We start from the raw sequence: 20,793 nt of genomic DNA on the forward strand, positions 1-20,793 counted from the left end.
TCGCATTGTTTGACGTAATATGATGCCAGCTCTGTGGCTCATTGAGGAGTTTGGGACTTGGATATTTCAATGTGAAACATTTATTGTTCGTCTTTCACTATTTACAGATCTCCAGCTACTGGCACGCATGGTGCTGCTGCCATGCAGGTAGGCTACTTCCAGAGTATTATCTCCTGAGTCTATTACCGTGTGACTCTATGCATCATACCATGGTGCTGTTCTCCAATCTCATGTTAACCCTTGCTCTGCCAAACACCTTTTTGTTACAACAGCATAGAGACACTTAACCCCCCCCCCCCCCCGCCCCTCCTTCCTCACCTGAAGATCATTTTCCTCCTTTCCAGTGGAGTATTACAATACAATTTTTATTTGCTATCCCTTCTCCTTAGCTCGAGTATCTTACTTTATAAATTTATTAACGACTCTTCAACTTTTTACAGACACTCTGGGATTTGCACTTGTTAAATTTGGACTCAAAGTTTCTTTTTCTGTGGTGTTCGCCATTTTCCTGCTGGGAAATGGAATTTTCATTCCACTCCACTCGCTTCACAAGTTCAGCCAAACATTTGTTTGCTGTTTTATTTTCAAACTATCTGGCAAGCTTATGAACCTTTTCACTCAGCTCCGCTCGTCTTTCTTCTAATGCCTTGCATTTCAGTGTCAGATTTACATTTTCCAATCTAATTGTTGTTTTTTCTTTCTCTTTGTCTTTGTTGGTTTCACTGTTGGCCGGGTCTCCTTGAACTGACTCGTAGAATCCATACAGTGCAGAGGGAGGCCATTCCGCCTATCGAGTCTGCACCGACTCTCGAAAGACCACCTTACCCCCCCCCCCTATCCCCGTAACTTAATCTGTATATCTTTGGATTGTGGAAGGAAACTGGAGCACCCGGAGAAAACCCACGCAGACACTGGGAGAAATTGCAAACTCCACACGGGCAATTGGACCCAAGTCGCTGGCGCTGTGAGGCAGGAGTGCTAACCATTGTGCCACTGTCCCGCCCAGGTCTGTCTCCAGCGAAGTCTTAACTTGTTTCAGTTCTGTCATTCTGCTACTCTTGGTTTCCTTATCCGCTCACAGCTTGGAAAGTTCTGTGGCTTTGCCTTTCAATCCCTCTTCATCGTCAGCTTTTCAGTATTTTGTAGCCTTTTGCTTCCTCCTGGAATATTGAGCATTGCTAAGTCTTCCCGACCAGCTGGTTCTTCGGTTTTGTTTCGAGTGACATTACATTCATGATGCTTCGCTTCATAATTGTCCAGCAGAATAAGCTTTGACCTGAGGGATTCTTGTACCGCCTGAAGGACTGTTGTTTGTGAAGCTCGCTTTCTTTATCGCGAGTTCTCCTGTAATCGAGCAAAATCTCCTTGAGTTTCTTCGGCTGTGCTTCCATTCTGCTGTTAAGACTGTCGTCATGTCTTTGTGTTGCTAAATGGTCACACTTTTCTTGAGCATTTGATCCTGAAGGAAAACCAACTGTTCTTTCAATTGTCTCTGTTCTTCTTGCCCTTTTGCCAACTCACTCTGGGTTTCAGTGCGTCATCTCGATGACTCAGCTTTGAATCTTGCGCTTCAAATCTTCCCGTTCAGCCCTGGTGTGAACATTTCCCTGTCGAAGGACTTCATTTACTTTTTGCACGTTTTGCTTCTTTTGATTTACCTCCGATAGCTTTCCTTCACTCACAGCCATCAGCACACTCTGCACTGCCATCTGCTGTTGCAGTTTGTGTACTGTCAGCACCATAACATGGGCTGTGCTAGTCTCCAGTTCATGGTTGCTCTGCCGAACACTTTACTTTAAAATGTCATGCAGGCACATAACGCAACACCTTGAGATTTTTGTGGTGAATATGTCAAAAATAAACTTGTTACAGGTACCTTGTATTTATTATTCAGTGATATATATCACTTTTCCACCCATTTTATTTACTTTCGACTATAGATAGCCTAGGTTTATGCTAATACAATGTAAGTTTATATGTGGTCCAAGCAGATGGGCTGCTTCTAGACTGTTCTTTCTGAGTCTATTACCATGCGATTCTATACGTCTTACCGTGGGCTGTGCTATTCTCCAATTCATGTTAACCATTGCTCTGCTAAGCACCTTTACATTACAATGGCTTGCAGGCACATAATTGTTTACCTTGTGACTACTGTGGTGAACATGCCAAAAAGAAACTTATTACAGGCACCCTGTATTTATTATTCAGTGATGCATCTTACTTTTCTAGTCACTTTATTTACTTTAGCCTAGGCTTATTATGCTAACGTAATGTAAGTTATGTGGTATCTGAAAACCCAAATTACAGGCAGTCCTCAGATGTACGACACAATTGGTTCCTGAAAACCACGTCTTAAGTCAAAAAGTCATAAGCTGAAACCAATTTTCCCATTGGGGGGAAAAAAATGTTATAAATGGGGGTTTGTTTCCTGAACTCTCTTTTCACTGAAAAGTAATGTTCCCTTTCCCTCAACTTATGGCCATTGGCCATGACACCACGGACAGAGGTTTGGAATCACCCCTTATTTGATGCTTTGTATTTTTGAAGAGAAAACAATTGAGTGTTAAGTAAACTCAAAACGTTTTGTCAAACAGGCGGCCGGCTCATCAGTTTCTGCTGAGTCAGTTAGTTTTAAACTGGGGCTTTTGTCACGTTAAAGTTTGTGAGATCTTCTAGATCTGAGGAACAATTTGTCCTTTTTGCGGTTGTGAAAGGCGAAACATAGTAAATAGTTGGCAAAGAACAACTGTTGGCTGGCGTGGCGTCATAACGTCGCAACTGACGGTATAAAGCCCGAGCAGGCTGTAAGTTTATAAATAAGTAAGTTCTGTTCATCGTAACTCAAAGATCGTAAAGTCGAGAGTGCCTGTATCTGAAATCCAAAATGCAATCGACCTCTAGAGTTTCAGACAAAGGATACTCGGCCTGCATTATAAACAGCTAACAAAATCCCGTTGGCATAGTACAAACTTTGAAACCTGTTCGTAGTCAGTGGAATTTGGTTAAGATATGCCAGTCAAGTATTTAACTTGTTGAGTCAGTTCAGTGGGATATTTGGGCAGCATTTATTGCCTGCCTTAGACATTGTGATTCACTATTATATTTGGATGGAGACTGCTACACAGTCCAAGGGAATGGGAAGTGGTGTGGTGGCTGGATGTCTGTGTGATTCTGGAATATGCTCAGATCAGGCAGTGCGTGTGTTGCTTGCAAGTTATTGTCGACCTGACTGAAGAACGCCACATAAACCAGCTCATTTATTGCAGGAACCATTCCTGCACAAGCAACATGTGTTCTAACCAACCTTTGTAAGTGTAGTGTGAATCCCAGAATAGATTAATTTAATTGCTGCTGCGTCACACACCCTCTTGGCAGCTTCTGTCTAAGCAGCTTGCACGTCCAATCAAGGCCCGCTCTCCTCTGCACCTCCTGCAGTAAAACCAAACAGAATTCTAAGCATTACCCGCAGGCACTATGCTTATAAAACGCTGGCGTTTCCTGAATGCACAGGTCTTTTCCCGTGGTGAAGCTGCGCAATCTGGCAGCCTTGTGCATTAGCAACAAAGATTTCTGACCTTCATTAATAGGGTAAAGCCTGCTTGCCTGTATGTGGGTACGTTCCTGTGCATCAGTTGGATTCCTCGCAATACATACAAGATCTCGATGCTTATAGTTCACTCTGGACCTGGCTTTTGATGCAACTTCATTCACCCATCTCTCCCTTGCGCACACCTGTCCACAGCTTTGGTCTGAACACTACAATTCATCTTCCGTGCTCAAGTCCCAGTCTAGGCTCGAGTGGAAAATTCAAATTGACACTCCAGTGCAGCCCTGAGGGGACGCTGCACTGTTGGAGGTGCCATGTTTCAGGTGAGACTTTAAAGTGAAGCCCCATCTGCCTGTTGGGTAGATGTAAAAACTCCCACAGTACTATTTCAAAGATGAGCAGAGGCGATGTCCCGAGCAATATTTTCCCCCTCCGTCAACGTGACAAATACACAGATTAACTTGTCATTAGCACATTGCAAATAAAATATTTAATTGGCTCTAAAGCGCTTTTGAGACATCTGGGGGTGGATTCTCCATCGCTCGACGCTGGTATCAGGATTCCCAAACAGGTGGAGAATGGGGCGACGAAGGACTGATTTGCCACCCCTCCCCCTGCCAACCCTGCATTATCAATTGAAAGTACTTAGCTGCTTTTGATGTGGCAAGGAACTGTCAATCATTGCAAAAGTGTTTAGAAACATTGTGGTTCGCATCAAAGCAGGGTAATGGAGATGCATTCAAGCATGAAGGGAAGGATAGATCAACAATCCACCAAGCACCTGTCTCTGGGGCGATAAAACTGTCAATCACTGGCTAATGTAATGTATCACCGCATGAAATTGAATGGAAGATTTGCATTTCAAAGGCTTTCAAGGGATTTGAAGCCCTTTGAAGTTCACCTGGCTTAGGGAAGTCTCTGACACATGTAACTGCTGTTACTTTAAACACTTTTGCAGCAGATGTTGGGAACGGGTAAGTGAAAATACAGTGATTTTTCACTCTATTGGACAAACTGCTTTTCAGCTGTCTGGTGGGAGGGTTGGGTCACCTTCATGTGTGCATGCTGTGGGTGGTGACCTGTGATTCCCGTGGTGGTGGTGGTGGGGGGGGGGGGGAAGAGCATGCTCCTCCTTGTCAGTGGGGGGAGGTAGCGGGATTTGCACTGTAGGGGGAGGGGATCCACCACTGGACCCCGATATTGGCCGTCCGCTCAAAATGGTTGCTCGGTACCGGTATTCCGACAGAATCTGATGAGCTCTCCCCCATGCATGAATTAGCACGGTGCAGGGGGGAGAATCACATCTAGGTGCCTCTAGTACCAGTGGAGGCCAGTAGCGATTCATCACTGGCAGGAGAAGGTAGTCTCCAGAACGGAGAATCCCGACTCAAGTGATGAGAAAAGTGCTATAAAAACACAAGTATTCTTGGGAAGAACTTCAGCCATGTTCCGAATCCAGTATGTTCCTGAATAAGTCAGCCATGGGCATCCGGTTTTAATTCTCGGCCTGTGCTGTATCTAGTGAACATAAATCAATCCATCAACTGAAGGTCCATCATTGACCTCCGTGTTATGGGCTGAGGAGAGGAAATGATCCAACTTTCCTGTTTTAATCGTTATCACTGGAGTCGGGGATTGCGTTTGACTGAGATGCTCCTATGAATTCATTGTTCTGCGTCCATGTGTAAAGAATGGTCACAAGGGTGAAGTATAGTACTCCAGTGTCTGTGATTCCGAATTCTGGACTCCTGATTCATGTCACAATGAGGAGACCTGGCTGGAGTGCGAAAAACAGAATGAACTCCGTAGACTGGCTTACTCGCCCGAGCTTAGATTTTTTTGGCTATAAAGATCCTGGGGTGTATTGACGGATCTTCTCTCCTGCACCTCCAGTTGCATCACAATGCTCTAAAAGCACAGGAAACGATTTACTGAGGTTTGCAAATAAGGTTGCAATGAGCTACCCTGCCAGCACAACTATCTCGTGCAAAATTTCTCGTGCAAGGGCAGCACGGTAGCATTGTGGATAGCACAATTACTTCACAGCTCCAGGTTCCCAGGTTCGATTCCGGCTTGGGTCACTGTCTGTGCGGAGTCTGCACGTTCTCCCCGTGTCTGCCTGGGTTTCCTCCGGGTGCTCCGGTTTCCTCCCACAGTCCAAAGATGTGCGGGTTAGGGTGGATTGGTCATGATAAACTGCCCTTATTGTCCAAAATTGCCCTTAGTGTTGGGTGGGGTTACTGGGTCATGGGGATAGGGTGGAGGTGCTGGACTTGGGTAGGGTGCTCTTTCCATGAGCCGGTGCAGACTCGATGGGCCAAATGGACTTCTTCTGCACTGTAAATTCTATGAAAATACCTCCACCATTTGCAATGGTTTCACGTCGCACTTGTATGAGCCTTTGCGAAAAGGCCTCGACTTCATGGTGTTTTCACACACACGGAGACATTTTGACTTTGAATGCAGGTGTAAAATGGATCGTGTCAAATTAGCAAGCATTACACTGCAGATCCCACTGAAATCAAAGGCAAGGACTTTCCGGATGAGTGAATAGATGAGTGGTTGATTCCACAACGCTCCGCTCACACTATTATCTGGCACGCACTGTGAAACTGACCCAATTGTACTGGGGACTCTCAATATTTGGCTGCATGACAGGCAGCAGGGCAGTGGGTAGAGTACACTGGCACCATACAACTGTACTGGCACAAGGCCAGCCCCCACAGATCAGACCTATTTGAACAAATATCCTTTCATGCCTCAAAGTCCGTGACCAAATGGCTGAATCCAGTCTGGACCACATGTGTGGGTGGAGGGGCGATGGTAAATTTCCACTGGTTCTACTTATTTTCACATCAATGTTACTTCTCAATCCTAATCACTGCCATTCAATGGTGAATAAACAACTAATGATGATTAGGTTTTATGAAGAAGGGAACAATTAAATATCATTATGCAGAGAAATTTAATTTGCCTCCTCCAGTTTGTGTCTGTACAATGCGTGGTTCCTTTCCTTCAGACTACCCTACAGTGGGATTTCAACACCCATTGGGTCTCCACAGTAGAAATGGGGAACTTCGACAAGGGCAGCTTTTGCCTGGGCAGCACGGCGGCCCAGCGGTTAGCACTGCCGCATCACGGCGCTGAGGACCCGGGTTCAATCCTGGCCCCGGGTCACTGTCCGTGTGGAGTTTGCACATTCTCCCCGTGTCTGCGTGGGTTTCGCCCCCACAACCCAAAGATGTGCCGGGTAGGTGTATTGGCTACGCTAAATTGCCCCTTAATTTGGGGGGGAAAAAGAATTGGGTACTCTAAATTTATTTTGTAACAGCGTTTGCCGTCAGTAATTCAACACCGACTCAGTAAGATTGTTGTTTAAATTCTAGCTGGAGTTTTCTGCTTTTCGTTGAATTAAAGCCATTCTGTGTATCCTTAGTGTTTACGTTCTAACATCCTTTCTCGCCTCCCTAATGATCGTCCATTACCCTGTGACAGATTAGAAAACACAAATAGATTTGGGCTTGGATTCTCCGTATCCTGACGCAATCGCGTCCGGCGCCGGGGCAGAGAATCCAGTTCCACGCGTGGAATCGGGACCAGCGATGGTTCCTCTATTCTCCGGCCCCCCGAAAAGCGGCGTACCTGGGAAGTACGCCGCGCCGCGTATACCCTACCTGCTGTCATTGCTGGAGGCCCGCCCCATTATTCTCCGCCGCCGACTGGTCCAAGCCCAGTATTTCTAATATGGTCCCAGCCGTTCGGGAAACTCGCTAGGTGGTGGCGGACTCGGTCCGCGGCCGCCATGGCCGGGGGTGGGCCGATCAGAGGGCAGGGGGGCCTTATACGGGGCTGTGCTTTTATTGTGCAGGCGGTCCGAGTCGGGCGCACGGCCAATCGGGGGCACTATTTCCACGGTCCTGTTCGGTGTCTGATTCCGCCATGGAGCACGGCACAGCCGCTGGACGCCGCCGCCGTGCGCATGTGCGGCCTCTGACCCAGACGTGCGGGGAGCCGTATCGCCAGCTGCGAGCTCCACGACAGCTGTCTGCTAGCCCCCCTGTAAGGTGGTGCATCTGTGGCCTTCTGAAGCCAGTTTATCTGGCGTAAAAGGCCACAGTTTTCACGACTGCGTGGGGGCATAGTCCCTGAAACCGGAGAATCCAGCCCTTGATTTTTCTTGAACCTTATTCGATTCTCTCCCAGTGCTTATGGCTTATTCCAGCTGAGAAATCTGGCAAACGAAAACAGGGATTGAGACCAGCTCCCTCGGAGTGTTGTGGGATTCTTCGAGGCACACTGGGGGATTCTCTCAATCGGTGACTAATCGTACTCCTGTAAAGTGCCCTGGGACATGTTACATTGCTTTAAAAATGCAACTTGTTGTAAAGTAGTTCTGCTCAAAGATCTGTATTAATACCACCGCCATTGCTATTCCTGGCCATGCAGTGGAATTGCACATTACCCTTTGACTTCTGAGAGTTGGGTTTGAAGCCAGCCAAGTTGTTAAACCTTCTCTCTGCTGGCTATAAGACATAGAACATACAGCGCAGAAGGAGGCCATTCGGCCCATCGAGTCTGCACCGAGCCACTTAAGCCCTCACGTCCACCCTATCCCCATAACCCAATGACCCCTCCTAACCCTTTTGGTCACTAAGGGCAATTTACCCCCCCCATTATCCTTCCAACGTCAGTGAGTACAGTCCCCATCGCTCCTCATATGTCAAGCTCTTCATTCCAGGGATCATTCTTGTGAACCTCCTCTGGACCCTTTCGAAGGTCAGCACATCCTTCCTTAGATACGGGGCCCAACACTGCTCACAAATGGGGTCTGGCCAGAGCTTTGTACAGCCTCGTATAAGTTTTAACATGCCATGGATTGGGACAATCTTCACTCAGTTGCAAGTGAATATGAGCCCCTGGCACGAAATAAGAGCATCATGAATTGAAGTGGAGCTTAACTAATACGATTACCATGAACCAGCCGCCCTGATAGAATATCGTACGGTCCATGCAGTAATATCACTTGTAATGATTGTAGCCTCAGGTTTAATGTGAACAACAACCGGGACAGCAACTAGTGGCAAATAAAAGGTGTGATTTAATGGAAACCGAGTCCCATTTTGGGCACGTTCCACGGGTTGTTCCTGGCACTTGCGCAGTCGAGAACGACACACCACTAAATGGGAATCCGCTTCTTATCTGGGCCTCGGCGAGGAACTTGCCGCCAAGGTAGCACTTAGACTCATTTAGTGCAGGAAGAGATTATGGCGCCCTGATCTCTGAACGCACCCACCCCCACCCCCACCCCCCCACTGCGGCCTCTGGACACCTCCCCCACACCCCCGAACTTACCAATTGGGGGCTCCTCGAGGCCCCCGCTCCCTGGATGCCATGCTGGCAATGCCCCTGCTGGCCTGGCAGTGCCACCTGGGCACCCTGGCATTGTCAGGGTGGCACTGCCAGAGTGCCTGGCTGGAAGTGCCGCAGTGCCCAGGTGGCATCGGGAGTGCCAGGGTAACACCTTGCCCAGACATGACCTCCCGGGGTGCCCCCGATCACGGCAGGACCTTTGTGGAAACCAGTGCTATAAGGCGCCAGTCGGGGGTCTCTGAGGCAAGGCCATTAAGCCCCATGCCTTGGGTAACTCCGGTGCAGCCAGTCAAGTGAGATTAACTATTCACTTTAATATGAAGATCTGTATTCCTTCGCATTGAGAGCAGGATCCAGATCCCGGTGCCTCACACGATCTCGTTAGATCTTGCAAGGCGTGACGAGCGTCATAAATCTCGCAGGATTTACCAGCCTCCGTGCTGGGCATGATGAGGCAGCCCAAAGGCTCCAGGAAAATGCATTGGGAAAACCACTATTTGCATAATTCCATTTCCTATGTGGAATAATGTTGTCTGGCAACAAGTTGTGACTTCACACTTTATCCATGTGTGTGAACACAGTGTGCTGAGTATACTGGCAACCCCTTTCACTTGTCCCTGCCTTGTGTAGTCACTTGTGCCAGCAGTAACAAAAAAGGTGTGAGATAAATGCAAGTTGTTGATGTTGGCATGATAATATTGCACAGCGTATGTTCCAAGCTCTGGAATCTGTAACTCAAATAGTCACAGCTGCTCCTGGGTCTCATAAAACCATAGTTTACACCACGGGAACCAGTTGGCAGATTTGGTCTGTTGCATACCTCATTTCTAGATTAATCTGACCACCAATCCCATCCCGTAGTCCTGTACCTGCCTCGGCTTCAAATATTTATCCAATTTTCCTGTAATATTCTCCACCTCAAAGCATTCCATCTCCAAGAAAGACATTTCTGCCACCCCTCTCCTCACTCGAGGCCAATTTGAAATGTATGACCTTTTCTCACTTCCCAAGTGTAAAAAGCAACCGTTAAATTCCCACTTGGTTCTCTCCACTCCAGCACAAATTGTCCCAATCTCCTTTCTTTCCCCAAAAGCCTACTTTCTTATTCCTGCACGATGTTCATGCACTGATGCTGTGCAGTGCATATGGCTTGGACATCCTCGACAGTACAAATGACTTGTTAGGGTTTGACGTCGAGGTCTTAACGATGCGGTGCGTCTTTGCTACAGCGTCCATTCTTCAATAAAGGTTACTTGATTTAATTTTGCTCCCAAGCATCCTCTGACAACAGGTGATAATTTTGTAAAAAAACAAAAAACGGAGTTTCTATTCTCCTGCATATGATAAATGAGAATTACTCAGTTTTCAGTATTGACACTGAATATTGGAAATTTTGCAGGGCTCCATCTAACAAGAATGAAGCAGCATCCCACAGAGAGTTAGGCAAAGCGTTTGTAAGATTACAGACAGATATATGTACAAACTAGGGGCAGGATTAGGCCATTCAGCCCCTTGAGCTTGGTCTGCTATTTGGTAAAATCATGGCTGACCTGATTGTGACCTATACCTTCCTGTCTACCCCCTATAACCTTTGATTCCCTCATCAATCAAGAATGTATCTAACTCTGGCTTAATGATTCAGCCACCCCGGAGAAGAGGATTCTGCAGATAATCCGTTCAGAGAGAGAATCGCCCTTCATATGCGTCATAAATGGGAGACGCCTAAATTGTGTCCCCTTGTTGTCGCGTCTCCCACAAGGGGAAACGCCCTCTCAGCATCCACCCTGTCAAATCCCCTCACAATCCCGTATGTTTCGATAAGATCACCTCGCATTCAGAATGACAGAATTGTTATAGCACAGAAAGAGGACATTCAGGCCATTGTTTCTTCATCAGCTCTCCAAATGAGCAATTCACCTAATGCCATTCCATACACCCGCCCCCGCCTTCTCCCTGTAACCGTGCACATTCTTCCTTTTCAGATCAAGATCATTTGAATGCCTCAATTGAATCTACCTCCACCGCTCCCTCTCACACCGAGCATTCCAGACGTTAATCACTCTCTGTGTGCAAAAGTCTTTCCACCTGTCAGTTTTCTTCTGTTGCAATACTTTAAAACTGCGCCCTCTCGTTCTCGATCTTCTCCTGAGTGGGAACGGTTTCTCCCTGCCTACTCTGTCCAGCCCCGTAATGATTTTGAACATCTCTATCAAATCTCCTCTCGGCCTTCTCCAAGGAAAACAATCCCAACTTCTCCGATCTATCTCCATAACTGAAGTTCCTCATCCCCCAGAATCATTCTCGTGAACCTTTCCTGCACTCTTTCCAATGCCTTCTCATCTTTTCTAGATTGGTGCATCCAGAACTGGACGCAATACTCCTTGCTCTTGTACTCTATTTCTCTCTGTCCCTGTTAATAAAACTTAGGATGCTGTATGCTTTATTAACCGGTCTATCAATCTGTCCTGCCACCTTCAATGACTTATGCACCTATACACCCAGATCCCTCTGCATCTGTGCCTTTTTAAAGTTATTCTTTATTTTATATTGTCTCCCATGTTCTTCCTACCAAAATGAATCACTTCACGTTTCTCTGCATTCAGCTTCGTCTGCCACTTGTGCGCACAATCCACCAACTTGCCCGTGTCCTTTTGAAATTCTACGTTATCTTCCTCATAGTTCAAAATGCTTCCAAGTTTTAAATCATCGGGAAATTTTGAAATTGTTCACTATGCACCAAGGTCTATATCATCAATATATGACCGGAAAAGCAAGTGTCCCAATACTGACCCCTGGGGTACACCAGTACAAGCCTTCCTCCAGCCCGAAAAACATCTATTAACCACCACACTCTGTCTCCCAGTCACTCAACTAATTTTGTGTCCATTTTCCTATTGTCCCTTAACTTTGCTCACAAGTCTGTTGTGTGGCACTCTATCAGCTACCCGCTCCAAATGTTTTATGGGTGGAATAAAATTCTGGAGGCCCGAGAAGGTATGTCCAAAAGGAGTTTAATTTGGCTTGGCGGCCAAAAAAGTAACAGCCGCAATGCGGCCCATAGCTCCAAGGTTCCAAACCTTGGACTGCCATTCCAGCCGGTCCCAATCCGGGCCGGCTTTTGTGAGGTGATTTCTACCAGCCCCAGCTGATGGGCCTCCGCCCACCAGCAGGGGGAGACCCATATCCCACGAGTCGATGTGAGGGTTATTACAGCTGGGCAGCAATTTATCAGCATTAATTAGTTTGATAATGAGCCTAATTGATCCTTGATTGCTTCTTTGAATATGGTGGGCAGGCTGCCAATTTTCATTCCCCCTGGATTTATGGGGGGAGTCAGAGTGGGTGGGAAGGTGGTGAACTAGATATCTGGCGTATTTAACGTGCCCCTCCCCCAACGCCCACCCCACCCAAAAAGAACAGCCAGCAGGCGCATGTAAAATCTCTCTTCCTTTACCCCATCTGCTAAACTTTTGCCCACTCACTTATCTATCAATGTCCCTTTTACATATCCCTTATGTCCTCTTCACAACTTACTCTCCTACCTATCTTTGTGTCAAGGCCAAACTTTAAAAGAAAAATTTAGAGTACCCAATTCATTTTTTTTCCAATTAAGGGGCAATTTAGCGTGGCCAATCCACCTACCCTGCACATCTTTGGATTGTGGGGGCGAAACCCACGCAAACACGGGGAGAATGTGCAAACTCCACACGGACAGTGACCCAGAGCCGGGATCGAACCTGGGACCTCGGCGCCGTGAGACTGCAGTGCTAACCACTATGCCACCGTGCTGACCGTCAAGGGCAAACTTCGCAGCCATACCTGTAGGGCCCTTTCATTCAAGTCATTGATATAGATTGTAAGAAATTGAGGCCCCAGCACCGATCCCCGTGGCACTCCACTCGTTACATCCGGCAAACCCAATAAAGACCCATTTATCCTTGCTCTGTTTCCTGTCAGCTAACCAATCCTCTATCCATGCTAATATGTTTCCTCCCCCCACATTATCAAGTTACTCAGGCTGGAGCAGCAGTTGTTTTGTGGTTTTCTAAAACAACAAAAGTGCAGGACGACAGCCTCATCTGTCCAGGAGTCTGACAAAAGTTTCTTTCTCTGTTTGGCACCCAGCAGTACGGCCGTGTCAAAATCTGACTCTGGAAACCAAACACCCGTTACACAGTTGCAAACATCTTGACCGGGACTCTTTTGGGGTCACAACTTCCTACACGGACTGACCTTTCGTTCCCCTCCAAAATAAATAAGATTTAATCAGCATGATTTCATCGTGGAGTCCAGTTGCGCTTAAAGGCGCTCCAGTCTTACAGGCAATTAACAAACTTACTGGAGCTATTTTCATTTCATGAGAAGCCAGACATTCACACTTACAACCTCCTGGCATTAAGAATGCAGTGGTCGGGGTGAGGGATTTTGCATATCTGCACAATTTTCTTCCCTGGTGAGCAAAGTACGAGTAACAGTCTGCAGAATAATACCGGCCTTGCTGACTGCATTCAACCCTATGGCAAGCTCAAGTTGGCAGTGCAATCTGACCACAGCCTGTACGTTGTAAAATATAAACTGTCTCTTCTGATTCCAAGAGCTACGGGGCCTCCGTGAAAATAAACTGCACACATGAGAAACATACCACTTTAGCAATTCTTCTTGTCGTGAATCGTACTCCTGACATTTGCCTGAAGTTGACATTTTTATTGCAAGTCTTAATGCGGTATGTTTCTTCTCTCCATGGTACAAGAATACAGAGGGAGCTAGTGTCAGAAATGCACACACCTGGAAGCAGTAGCTGTGAATTTATTGCAACTCCCAGCTGCATGCAAGTGATATATCCGATGGAAGTGGAATATTTTAAAGTAATTAACACATAGAAGTCAGAATAGGGAAAGGGCTCGGATATCAGAGGGTCCCTCCAAAGATTGTTTGCTGTCAATTTTTTCCAGGTTTCTGCGTAACAGCACTGAGAACGTTGCCTTTTTTTTTCAAATGCATTCTTGGTCCAAATCGGTACATCGTGTCTGGTCTACGTCTCCGTGCTAACATTTTTTATACATATTCAGAAAATGTAAATGTGCAATTTCTTCGTCATCACGGATAAGGGACATAGTGGGAGCAAACCAGAACTCTTTTTTAAAATTTTCTCGCCATCTATCCATTAGTCGAGGTGTGGGCTGTTTCCCCCATACTCTCAGTTTGTGAGGTCAATTTTCAAAGTGACTCACTGCAAAGAGTTAAATCGGACGTATTGTTTATTCATACATTCAAACCCGGGCAATGGTCGCAACCACAACAACATTCATACACGCACACGCGCGCGCACACACCCACACAGTAGCACAAAAAGAGAAGATAGGAAAGAGGCGTTTTTATAAGTATGATTAACTTGAAAGGTAAAGGACCACAGATATTGATACCAGTTCACATTATTACCAGAATCCAGTGAGGGCTCCTTCATGGAGAAGTTACAGTTCAGGCGGGTTCAGATAGCTGAAGCAGAAGTTGCAGAAGAAATTTAAAGTTGATGGCTATGCAGTGAGATGCAGTATAAAGAGATTTGACCTGCATGGCAGACGCTGGCAGGAATCTTCCAGAGAAACAGGCTTCCAGGAGATTTCGACTTGATGCAGGCTGTTAGTCAACCTGGAGTTCTGCTTTGTTGTTGCATGCTGGAGGCTAATCCACAGACTGAGTTGCAGGTCTAGAAATGTAATACGGGCAGTCCTCAGACCTACAACACAATTACTTCCTGAAAACCATCGGAACATTGTAAGTCAGAACCGATTTCTCCATAAGATCGGATTCTCCGGTTCATGGCCGCATGTTTCTCAGGGGCAGACTGTGGACTGGTGGCAAGATTCTCTGCTCCCGCTGCTTGATGATGGGACTTCCCACTCAAGCCACCCCATGCTCCTGGGAATCCCACGGGTGGAGGCGCATTGCCAGCCGGAAAAGAGAATCCCAACGACCAGCGTATTCTAGCCCATGTTATAAATCGGGGATTGTTTCCTGGACCGAGACCCAATGCTCTATTTTCACCAAAGTAACCTAGAACTTTGTACTCTGATAACAAAGTAATATAGCAATAAATTAATATTATAAAATACAAATTTTAAGAAAAAGTTTGGAAGTCAGAAAGATGCACAAAGTAAAAATGTTGTGGAACAACAACTGTGCACCTTGAGTCAGGGAGATGGATGGCACAGAAAATCGAGGCGCATGTACGGATGTAAGTTCATTGGTGTGGCATCGTAAAGTCAAAACCAAGATTGTAAATTCAAAACAGGGTGCCAATTAATAAATGTAAATTTGTAAATGTCCATCATACCACGAATGTCGTAAAGTCAAGGACTGGCTCTATTAAAACTTTCCGAAGGCCAGAAGCTTAGGTCGTGTGATGTTGCATATTAATGAATCAGTTCAGTGCAGTTTCTATGCCTCTGGTCAAAATCCATTAGTTACCTTGGCGATAGATGGTGCCTATTTGTGCCTCTATAGGTTTAACAGGTTCTGATGGCTCTCCTGTTGTTATAGGACCAAGTTGGAGAGAGAGATTGTAATGTGTCCTCATAATAAGAGGTCTGAGATTCCACAAGGTTGAGGGTTGAGCTTCTGTCCTGTAACTGCTGCTTGAAATTTTCAGAAACTGTAGCCAATCTGTGATTCATACGACCTACAGCAGCCATTTTTGGTTCAGCCAAATCCACTTTTTAAATAAGCCCTAGGCAACAATGTAAATAATTCTCATTTAATTTGAACTAGTTGAATTTTAATTCATCATGAGATGATGGTTTGCACCACAGTGGTCTATTCTATGTTTAGAAAAACTCTAACATGGTCAAATATTTGTTAACTATCAAATGGAAATTTGTTTAGCTTTCTTTTCTTATCTTTTTAGGGGTTAGCTCCAAACAATGACTACACCGAGACAACCAGCAAATAGTCATGAATTGCAGGAGTTTGACAGTGTGAAGGAATCAATCACTGACATCATTAACCAGCTACAAGACATTGATCCAAGTCGATTGTCCTTCTCTCCGTTCTTGGACCTGGACACCCAGATTACCTTGGCACCTATCTCAGATAGCCCAGAATCATCGGTGGAAGAACTTCACTCTCTGTCCGATGAAAATCTGGGGCATTTAACTGAGCCACTTCCAAAAGCCAAAAAGGGACAGTACAGTGAAACCCAACAGAAGCCCATGAAACACCAGAGTATGCAGAACGACGGGGGTTTGACTATGATTAATGCAGAGCTGGTAAATCGGACCCTTCCATGCACAGAAATCCAGAGAAAGCAACCCGACAATGTGTCTCTTGTCATCACCGCAGAAACCTCTTTTCTAACTGATGAGAAAGTATCTTTCTCCGAGCCCTCGTCACCCAGTGAAGCAAGAATCTTTCCTACCCAGAATTTCACCACCAAGGCGGCGGAAGAGAGGTTGGGAACCCTGGAGCAGGCACACAAATTTGCCAGTCGGGCCTCCGAGGTGCAGCCGCTCCTCGACCCATCGCCTGACACCGAGACCATTGAACTGATTTCCAGTGACTGTGAGTGCAATGCGGCAGCTGAATCCTCGGGCAAGGAGGTGACTGGAAGGGCAACCAGAAACCGGAATTGCTGTCCCTGCTGTCAGTGCTGCACCGCTTCACACCTTAAAGCAATATCGTCCGTCTTTGTTGCTCTGATTTTTATACCTTGGATCCTTTACGGTCTCTACTTGTTCGTGCCTTTTGACCCACCGCCCTGTCCAGACCTAACCAGTCGAATGACATTTACCCTCCGCTGCAACATAATTGCAGTCACGCCAATTTTATTCGGTAAGGATTTATTTTTTTAATAGTTTGCGTTGAGAAACAGTTGCCTACTTTTCCCCCGCTGCTCTCCAATTCGCTCCTGAAGGCACTAACGTATTCTGGAGTACAGTTAACTGGGTTTTGGTGTCTTGCCCATGGCTGTTTTTTTATGTGCGTGTCCACGCCACCAATATTCAACAGGGAGGGTGTGGGTGAGGCCAACATTAGCCGAAGAGCCTGCCCAGGCCTGGGATACGGAGACACTCGGGATCGTAAGGGCAGGGCCTTATTCGCGGTTTGTACATTTGACTCTCACTCGGAGCTGCAAGGCCTGCAAGTAGGAGAGCCAAGAGAAGGCCCACAATTGGGAGAAGCATGGAAGAGGGAGGCCTGTGATAAGGATGACTGGGAGTAGGGGAACAGAGGTAAAGATAAGTGCCAAGGCAAGGCTCAATGTCTCCTTGGGGGGCCTACGGGGAGAAATTTAATTGCCTCGGGCAGCCAATACGTCCTACCTCCACTTCCCTGTCGCAGCCTCCCCCAGGAACCCATGCAGCACCGGGTAATTTCCAATTGCGTTGCAGCAGCCCAATTTAAACATGTTAATAAGCATCCGGCCGCTCCTTCGTGGGTCAACTTTCAACCCCACTCCCGTCAACCATCCCCCACCCATCATTGTGGAGTGGAGGGGGGGTGAAATTAACATTTCATGGATAGAGCACCTTAACAGGGTATTATTCTCTCTACCATTCTACTGAAACAGAAAAGTGGGTGCACCCAAGTAACATTGCCTTGATGCAACACAATACTTGGCCTTGGGGCTCCGATATGCTTTCCAGTTGGCTCGGCATAAATTTCTTCACCATTAACTTTGCAGAAACTTCTTTACATGTTACAACCACTCATCGAGTGGGACAGAATAACGCCAATCTATTTTAGAATGGTATGGGACATTGCTGCCCACAATTGGCCTCATTGACCCTATTTTACAGTTCCACAGAACTCGAACAACAAAATTCAATTTCAGCCCCCGAGTTTCTGCCACCATTAAAATTAATAATGAGCGGAGGGGGTGGGGGGTGCGGAAATAATTAATAATCGTATGGAGATTAATTTCTCTGCTACTTTTGACTAATGTTTCAACCTATTATTTTCCTCAGATTAATGCTCCTGTTAAGATAGGGGTGGGGATGGAGGAATTCTATCCAAACCTGACCGCGTTTGTTAATAATGGTGCACAACATAATTTTAATTTCCCGATTGTGGGGAGCAAGCATTTATATTTTAGTGGTGTACTAATGATGAAATTATGATGGCCACAATCTGAGTCCATGTTTACAGAGCAGCTTGGTCCAAAGGAATGTTGTAGCCACATCTGTCTTTGGGTTTCAAGAATGCATCTCCAGCCTGTGATCCTTCTAGAAATTGTAACCCCTGGATTGTAGCAGCAATTTTCTTTTGTCCACTAAAGTGGCCACTGGACCAGCAAGGCCGATAAGTGTGAAAGTTGGCAAACCTACAAAATAATATTTGGAATGAGTGCCTAACAGGTTGTCTTGTTCCCTATTTCTCAGTTAGCCACGTCCAGAGGTACTGTCATACACTGGGGCATTGTTACACCTTCCAGTACTTCACCAAGTTGACCATGTGTGAACGCAGGGAATGAACACATCTGACCATGAGTGTTATCTTCTCGTACAGAGACAATTACTGAGTCGGCATACTACAGAACATCTAGTTCAAGACTAGTTAATTTTAGTATAGTATGGGGCAGTACGGTGGCGCAGTGGTTAGCACTGCTGCCTCACGGCGCCGAGGTCCCAGGTTCGATCCCGGCCCCGGGTCACTGTCCGTGTGGAGTTTGCACATTCTCCCCGTGTTTGCGTGGGTTTCGCTCCCACAATCCAAAAATGTACAGGGTGGGCTAAATTGCCCCTTAATTGGGAAAAATTAATTGGGTACTCTAAATGTAAAAATTTTTTTATTACAGTATAATTAACTGTGGGTAGGAAACTAATGCTATAAAAATGGAACTAATACAAACTCGACTGACCATGATGGTTTCTCCTCAAGACTCCTCCAGGCTACAGTATCACGTGCTGCTACTTGCCTGACACCCGCTGGTTGGAGACTATATATATTTACACATTCACCTGTTAATGCATATCACTCCAATGAGGATATCATACCTGCTAATACTTTTCAGTAGAGATTATTGGATAGCAATTAGGAACAGAGACCCTTTCTCCTATTTCTCTCCTACCTCCCCTCATGCCCTCTTTGAACTAATTTTGTCCACAAGACCTCCCTCCTGCTACTTGGTCCCTGTTCCCACTAAAATGCTGACCACACAAGGCTCCTTCCTGGCAGCCATGTTAGATGATTTTGTTAACAATTCTCTCTCCACTAGGTGTTGTCTATCATCACCCTCTCCTTAAAACAAAAAACAGCCCTTGATCTTGATCCCTAGATCCTTGTAAACTACCGCTTCATCTCCAAAGTCCTTGAATGAGTTGCTGCTTCCCAAATTCTTGCCCATCTTTCCCAGAACCCCATGTTTGAATCCTTCCAATCAAGATTCAGCCCATGCCATGGTGCCAAGAAGTCAGAAAGGACATCTAAGGTGGCAGTGATAGAAGCAAACTATTCCTCCTCTCCTTTTCGACCTGCCTGCAGCCTTTGACACAGTTGACCACACCATCCTCCTCCAAGACCTTCAACCAAAGCCACCAAAAGCAGATTCAGATCTTTTATCCGATTGATTGCTGTACCAATGTTGGCTTCCCCATTTCACACTTCACAATCAATTACTACCTTGTCTGTGAATCCCTTTGGGATGTTCCAAGGTCTTGAAAGGTACTCTATAAATGCAAGTTATTTCTTTCTTTCTTAGGACCCCTCGGAGAGATACAGGAAAAGCCACCAAGGTGCCTGCTTCTGGCTGTTCTGCAGTGACCCATGCAAGCCAGTCTGAAGGTCCCAGCTCAGAAAAGTCATCCAATTAAGGATGTGGTGCGTGCACCTTTTTAAGACCTCACAAATTCCCTTTTGAAAGAAATGGGTGGTCATAAAACACTTGGCTCAATTGGAGTCTTTTGATGAGGAATCCCAAAGTGGGAATTGCAGCCCAGACCAACAGTCCAGTACACCAAGGCAAAGACAGGACTTATTTCACTGTCAAGCAGCCTAACACAGGCCACTTGGGCAAAGTTGATAACTGTGCAAGGGTGAATCAGCAAATGTCTCCAGGAAAGGAGTGGAGAAAATGGCACTGGGAGCCCATTGAGTCCTTCCGTTCTTCTCTTCTCTCTTCCTGCCCCTAGACGTGCAGGAAGGCAGACTTTTGTCTGTTCCCATAGCTAGTGATTCCCTGAACAGGCCACTCATCTGTCCCTAGCTTGAGGGATGCCACTCCACATCGAGCCTGGCTGACCAGGAGTGTCCCTCACTCTTACCGCCAGCCATTGGCATGTACGGAAGGATTTGCAGGTTGATACACTCACCCTGTTTGACCGCGTTATGAACGCACCTTCCTTTGCCCATCAAATCCTGGGGTGGGACTCGAACCGGGAGCTTCTAGTTCAGAGGAAGGGACGCTAGCCCACTGCACCAGAAGACCTCCCCTCTTCCAATCTTCTTGTAACTGAATGTCGAACTCCGCTCCTGAAAAGTCGCATTCAATTTAAAGGTCGTTAAAGGTCGTTAATAACCTTGTTTGTATTCCATGAAAAATACTCCTTTTTTTCTAATGTTTATCCACAGCTTTCCGTATGCCTCAATGCCCAAACTAATTTGAAACCTGGCCCAGCTGTTCAGGCTCTCCCCGGTTAAACTTTGTGACTCCTCACTATGTTTAAGTGAAGCAACAATTCCTTTTCAATCCCTCTTTGATGTCAAAATAATCTGGATACTTTACCAATATTTCAATTCCACTCTGTCTGCGTTCGCACAACAGAAATTGACCATCAAAGATTATTTGCCATCTTTAGACAAATTAACCCAGGTATTTTACCCTTTTCCTGTTCAACTTTTTTCACAATTTGGATTCCGATTTAGCCGTTGAAAAATTCAGT

General features: G+C 46.1%; 1 protein-coding gene across 4 annotated transcripts in view; it reads left to right on the forward strand.

The window, feature by feature from the left end:
• The window catches only part of LOC140394931 (uncharacterized), a 141,189-nt gene that overhangs the window by 99,330 nt on the left and 21,066 nt on the right, over window positions 1–20,793 (forward strand). For 3 of the 4 annotated variants that reach the window (XM_072482130.1, XM_072482129.1, XM_072482131.1), the window contains one exon: window positions 15,822–16,744. In XM_072482130.1, the coding sequence (XP_072338231.1) occupies window positions 15,838–16,744 (907 nt within the window). In that variant the 5' untranslated portion in view covers window positions 15,822–15,837. Of the gene's footprint in view, window positions 1–107; window positions 148–15,821; window positions 16,745–20,793 lie in introns of all 4 variants that reach the window. The other variant, XM_072482132.1, reaches the window with a different exon arrangement.

The sequence above is a fragment of the Scyliorhinus torazame genome, chromosome 18 (assembly GCF_047496885.1).
Source record: "Scyliorhinus torazame isolate Kashiwa2021f chromosome 18, sScyTor2.1, whole genome shotgun sequence".
In the NCBI taxonomy this organism is placed as follows: Eukaryota; Metazoa; Chordata; class Chondrichthyes; order Carcharhiniformes; family Scyliorhinidae; genus Scyliorhinus; species Scyliorhinus torazame.